Raw genomic sequence first — 6,831 nt, forward strand, 5'->3', positions numbered from 1 at the left:
CTCAAGAGTAGCTGGGACTACAGGCACGTGCCACCATGCCCAGCTAATTTTTTGTAGTTTTAGTAGAGACGGGGTTTCACCATGTTGACCAGGATGGTCTTGATCTCTTGACCTCATGATCCACCCGCCTTGGCCTCCCAAAGTGCTGGGATTACAGGCTTGAGCCACGGCGCCCGGCCCCCTTCTTCCTATTTTATCCTGTGATGTGTGTGCTAGAGTTTCAAAATGACTCTCCCTTGCCTAAATCAAAAGCTGGTTTGTGGGTATCTACAGTTAAGTGCATCCAAAGTGTGTGGATAAGAGTGAATCAGAGGCCAGGCATGGTGGCTCACAACTATAATCCCAGCACTTTGGGAGGCCGAGGTGGGCAGATCACTTGAGTTGTAGAGCAGCCTGGCCAACATGGTATGTATGTGTGTACATATATATGTATGTATGTGTATGTATATAAATCCTTATCCCTGTGCCCTCACCCTACCCCAGCATGTCCGGGAGCTAGAAGTTGAAATTCAGATTCAGAATCATCTTTTGTGAGTGGCATGTATACAGTCAACTTTTGTTAGATTGCTTATGCTGTTATTTCACTAAACCCTAAAATCTCATAACTTTCAAAAACAAAAGATTTATTTTAAACTTTCATTACAAGTTTTGATTGTAGTTCTGTTCCAGGCTACAGATTGGTTTCAACATTTTTCATCTGAAATTCAAGTTTAAGAACAGCATCCTTTTGGACATGCTGTTCCTTGTGAGAGGGGACAAAGATTCGAGAACTAGTGTGAAATACTCAGTACCCCTTAAGGTTCTGTTCAGATATGGTACACATCACATGTGTGCACATCAAATCACATGGCCATGCCTAATGTCACTAGGGTGGAGAAGTATTAGCTTGAGCCATATTAAATTGTTAATTTGTTTTTTGTTTTGAGGCAATCTCTGTCGCCCAGGCTAGAGTGCAGTGGTGCAATTTCAGCTCACTGCAACCTTTACCTCCCGGTTTATAAGCAATTCTCCTGCCTCAGCCTCCAGAGTAGCTGGAATTGCAGGTGTGTGCCACCATGCCTGGATAATTTTGTATTTTTAGTAGAGACAGGTTTTTTACCATGTTTGCCAGCTTGGTCTTGAACCTCCTGACCTCAGTGATCCACCTGCCTCAGCCTCCCAAAGTGCTGAGATTGCAGGTGTGAGCCACCGCACCCAGCCTCAATTGTTAATTTGCATAAGTCAAAACCAGTTGAATATTGACAGTTTCCCTCTTGCATGAAAACATTGCAACTTATATGGAAATGGGTGGACCTATATAGTCATCTTATGGTTGGGGAAACAACCGGGAATAAACAACATTACCTCAGCATGGGAATATCATTTATAACCTTATATATATATTTTTTTTAATTGTTTTCTTCCTCTGTCAACTGAATAACCTAGTATTTTTTGGAAAAAAAAAAGTGTACCTTACATTCTAATGAACTCTACATATTTTATGGGATGTGAGTGTCTGCACATATGTATTGAAACATGTATTAATATACACAGACTAAATAATATATTCCCTGTTTTAAGAACAGTATTAAATTTGACTTGTTAATATTTTCATTGTAGGTATATTGAAGCAAGTCAAAGATTACATTAAACAGTGTAGCAAATGCCAGGAGAAATTAGATCGATCCCGTCCAATATCAGATGTTTCAGAAATGTTGGAAGAATTGGGACTAGACCTAGAATCTGGAGAAGAAAGTAATGAATCAGAAGATGACCTGAGCAACTTTACTTCATCTCCAACTACAGCCTCCAGGCCTTCAAAAAAGAAGCCAGTATCCAGACATGAACTTGTGTTTGTAAGTGGTACTCTCCATTCATCTTTAACGTTTGTAACTAGTGTACTAGTATTTGCAGCCTTGGTGACTTACTTTTCTCAAACCACTAAGACTTCATATTGAATAAGACAAAATGGGTAATGTACTGTGTTGTTATATAAGCTGAAAGTATGCTAATACTGCCTCATCATTTATCATAAATGTTTATTTTTTCAGGATGAACTTACTAATAATTACCTGTTGGTTGGTTGTTAATTATCCCCCCTCCCTTCTTTTGTGATAACATATTGGTACAAATAGATTTACATTTCTGGAAGCAGTCTCTGGGTTATGCCCCAGGGTAAAATTAATCTGTCTTCATTTTTCACCTGCATCCGTTTCATACATCATCACATTTCTGATCAGTAATAAGAGGCAGCCAGAAGTGAAATACAGGTTTTCATTAGGTCAGGTAGAATGAAGAACGTGGCAGAAAATAGGGAGGATAGGACAACATATCTTTTTATTTAAATACATAGATAACAAAGAAAGAATGTTATTTCTTCATACCTGGTAAAAGGTAATATGTAGTGTGTCTTGTTTTAAAGCCTGTTAAGAGTAAAAAATACAGGTAATGTATCTCTCCTGCTCTCAAACTTGTTTTGACAGGTTGACACCAAAGGAGTGGTAAAACGTTCTTCTCCAAAACATTGTCAAGCTGTCTTAAAACAGCTGAACGAACAGAGACTTTCCAACCAGTTCTGTGATGTTACTTTGCTAATTGAAGGAGAAGAGTACAAAGCCCATAAATCTGTTTTGTCAGCAAATAGCGAGTATTTTCGTGATCTTTTTATTGAGAAAGGAGCTGTTTCCAGTCATGAGGCTGTGGTGGATCTTTCTGGTAAGGATTTTCTATTACTCTTGCTTTTTGTTTGTAATGACATTCTAGAAGAGGGGGATATGTGTCTTCCACACACAGACTTTATGCCGAAGTAGTAGGAGAAGGCCACATACAGCAGTAGACTAAGCTGAACTGAAAAGGTTCTTTTTAGCAAGATTTCTATGGAAGAATTATGGAAGAGGCTGTCATTTCCTTTCACTACCTCTTGAGACAGTTACAGCAGAAAAATAATTACTGGGATTTAAACTGTTCAAAACAGTTTGAGAGAAATCCACAACTGCATCAGAATTATTACATTAAATGAATATGTTATTTAAAAATTGATTGTTTAAGGTAAGTATGGTGGTGCATGCCTGTAGTCCCACCTACGTGGGGGGCTGGGATATGAGGATTGCTTAAGATCAGGAGTTCAGGCTGTAGTGTGTCATTGTACCTGTGAATAGCCACTGCTCCCCAGACTGGGCAACATAACAAAACCCTGCCTCTAAGAATAAAGAGTAAGCAAAAATTGACTTATTTGTGTCTTATTTTGTGGGGCATGTAATTATATTTTATAAGTCTTTTGGTTTTTAAAGATTCATTGTTACTTTATTAAGTTCAATAATCAAATTATCAATATAGAAAAGTCAAAATACCAGGGTTATTTTTGTTTGTATCATATTATTGCAGATAAATAGCTCGGCTTTCTTTTGGCTTCACTAGAATTTATATATTGGTTTCTGAGTCAACGAATGAAAATTTAGGAAGAATTAAAATAGGTAACATTATTTACACATTTTCTTATAATACAAACTTGTTATAACTTTTGAAGTAGTTACATCACATTGAAATATTTTTTTCCTTTTCGAAACAAAAAGTTAATTTATCTAGGTATGTAAACTCTTAATTAGTTAACCACTGACCGTTTTGTGCTTTATTTTTTTTACCTCTTGGGGAAGATACATTTTTCCTTAGCAGTGGCTTTATGTTTATAGAAAGCAATAATAGCTTTCTCTATATAAATAAATATTTTTTAAGCATCCACTGCATACAAAGAACTAGCCTAGACTTAGGGATGTACATGTAAGCAAAAACTTTTTGGAGCTTAGAGTTGGCATTACATTCTAGATTAGTGGTATTTGGGGTTTTTTTTCTGGATTTGGTGACTCAAAGAAGAAAATATATCTTACACTGAACCATCTGAATATAAAAACCTATCACAGGTTATTCTTTTGGCATGTTAGCGTTGGAATTTTTTCTCTATATTTCATGTATCTGAAGCGTAAAGAGAAAGCATGAGTATTGCTCTTTTCTGGTTTCTCAGCAGCATATAGCAAATGAAATGTCTGCGTGAAAACACTATGGCACAGTGTCCTAATATTCCAACAAAATACATCATTTAATTTGCATTCCATTTGCATATTTTTGTATATTCAGTAAATATTATGTAAGCCAATCATAGGTAAAATAGACATTATTTTTATTTTATTTTTTTTTTTTTTTGAGACGGAGTTTCGCTCTTGTTACCCAGGCTGGAGTGCAATGGCACGATCTCGGCTCACCGCAACCTCCGCCTCCTGGGTTCAGGCAATTCTCCTGCCTCAGCCTCCTTAGTAGCTGGGATTACAGGCACGTGCCACCATGCCCAGCTAATTTTTTGTATTTTTAGTAGAGACGGGGTTTCACCATGTTGACCAGGATGGTCTCGATCTCTTGACCTCGTGATCCACCCGCCTCGGCCTCCCAAAGTGCTGGGATTACAGGCTTGAGCCACCGCGCCCGGCCAAATAGACATTATTTTAAACATATGTTTGATTTAAATATTAAATAGATAAGGCTGGGCACAGTGGCTCACACAGGTAATCCCAATACTTTTTGAGGCTGAGACAGTTGGATTGCTTGAGCTCAGAAGCTTGAGACCAGCCTGGGCAATGTGGTAAAACCCTGAGGCTACCAAAATTTATAAAAATTAACCAGGCATGGTGGCATATGCCTGTAGTCCCAGCTACTTGGGAGGCTGGGATAGGAGGATCACTTGACCCCAGGAGGCAGAGGTTGCAGTGCGCCAAGACTGCAACACTGAGCTCTACTCTGGGCAACAGAGCGAGACCCTGTCTCAAACAACAACAAAAAAAGTTCTTAAGTGGGTCATTTAGGGTATGTTAATCTGCCATACCCCTGGATGGCAACCATAATTTTACCATCTGTAATAATTATCTATTTCATTTGAGAGAGAGGAGATTTTTTTCAAGTTTTTAAATTGTTTAAAAAAAATTACCCTCTTACTGGTTTTTTTCTTCTATTGATTTATTTTCAGATAGTCCCGGAAATAGAACTGGTTTAGAGAGGCTCCCCCTTTTATTTTTAGTTGACATGTAATAATTGTACATACTTACAGTATACAAAATCATATGTTGGTACATGTATACAATTAGTAATGATCAAATGAGGGTAATTAAGATACACTATCACCTTAATTATTTACCTTTCTTTGTGTTGGAAACACTCAAAATTCTTTCAGCCTTTTTGTTTTTTGTTTTTTTGTTTTTTTGTTTTTTGAGACAGAGTCTCATTCTGTTACCTAGGCTAGTCATGGGCTGGTGCAGTCATGGGCTCAAACAATTCTTGGGCTCAGTTTTCCTGTCTCAGCCTCCTATGTAGGTAGGACCACAGGTGCATGCCACCCTCCCCAACTGATTTTTTGATTTTTGTTTGTTTGTTTGTTTGTTTGTTTACAGAGATAGAGTCTGACTTTGTTGCCCAGGCTGGTCTTGAACTCCTGGACTTCTCCTACCTCTCTCTCAGTGCTGAGATTATGGGGGATGAGCCCCCATGCCAGGTCCCTTCTAGCTTTTTGAACATACATGATAAACAGTTGTTAACTATATACCCTGTGGTGCTATACAACACTCAAAGTTATTCCTTCTATTTAGCTAGCTGTAATTTTATATCTATTAACCAATCTCCTCCTGTACTCCCCTCTTCTCACCTTGCCCATCTTCTAATAACCATAACTCTTCTCTCTACTTGCGTGATCTAAGTTTTTTAGCTCCCCCATTTGGGGACATTTGGTATTTATTTTTCTGTCCTTGACTTATTTTACTTAGCATAATGTTCTCCAGGTGTGTCATATTGCTGCAAATGACAAGATTTCATTTTGTTTATGGCTGAAAAGTATTCCATTGTGTATATTTATCACATTTTCTTTTTCCACTCATCTGTTGATGAATATGTAGGTTGATTTCATTTCTTGGCTATTGTGAATAGTGTTGCAGTACATATGGGGTGCAGGTATCTCTTTGACATATAATTTTCTTTTCTTTGGGTAAATACCCAGTAGTAGGATTGCTGGATCATATGGTAGTTACATTTTTAGTTTTTGAGGCACTTCCATACTGTTTTTCATCCTGGTGTACTCATTACATTACCACCACCACTGTGTAAGAGTTCCATAATGATGATGATTAATATTACTATTACTATTTTTTGAGACAGTTTTGCTCTGTTGCCCAGGTTGGAGTGCAGTGGCACCATCTCAGTTTACTGCACCCTCCTCCTCTTGGGTTCAAACAGTTTTTTTGCCTTAGCCCCCTGAGTAGATGGAATTACTGGTATGCACCACAATGCCCAACTAATTTTTGTAATTTTAGTAGAGGCAGGGTTTCACGGTATTGCTCAGACTGGTCTCAAACTCCTAGCCACAAGCAGTCTGCTTCCCAAAGTGCTGGCATTATAGGCGTGAGCCACGTCACCGGGCCATAATGATTTTTTTTAAGTGTACAGTTGAGTAGTGTTAACTATATTCACATTGCCCTGTAATAGATGTCTACAACCTTTTCATTTTGGAAAATTGTCCATTTCATTTGATTAAAATGTTTTGTAGGGCATGTGTGTGTAAAAAGATTGAAGGTGGCCGGGCGCGGTGGCTCAAGCCTGTAATCCCAGCACTTTGGGAGGCCGAGGCGGGTGGATCATGAGGTCAAGAGCTCGAGACCATCCTGGTCAACATGGTGAAACCCCATCTCTACTGAAAATACAAAAAATTAGCCGGACATGGTGGTGCGTGCCTGTAATCCCAGCTACTCAGGAGGCTGAGGCAGGAGAATTGCCTGAACCCAGGAGGCAGAGGTTGCGGTGAGCCGAGATTGCGCCATTGCA

At 38.7% G+C, this 6,831-nt stretch overlaps 1 protein-coding gene across 1 annotated transcript in view; it reads left to right on the forward strand.

The window, feature by feature from the left end:
• Nucleotides 1-6,831, forward strand: part of ZBTB11 (zinc finger and BTB domain containing 11) — a 33,867-nt gene that overhangs the window by 6,217 nt on the left and 20,819 nt on the right. The window contains exons 2-3 of the mRNA XM_017504338.2: nucleotides 1,600-1,835; nucleotides 2,463-2,694. Coding sequence (XP_017359827.1) covers nucleotides 1,600-1,835; nucleotides 2,463-2,694 — 468 coding nt within the window. The remainder of the gene's footprint in view (nucleotides 1-1,599; nucleotides 1,836-2,462; nucleotides 2,695-6,831) is intronic.

The sequence above is a fragment of the Cebus imitator genome, unplaced genomic scaffold (assembly GCF_001604975.1).
Source record: "Cebus imitator isolate Cc_AM_T3 unplaced genomic scaffold, Cebus_imitator-1.0 Scaffold321, whole genome shotgun sequence".
Taxonomy (NCBI): Eukaryota; Metazoa; Chordata; class Mammalia; order Primates; family Cebidae; genus Cebus; species Cebus imitator.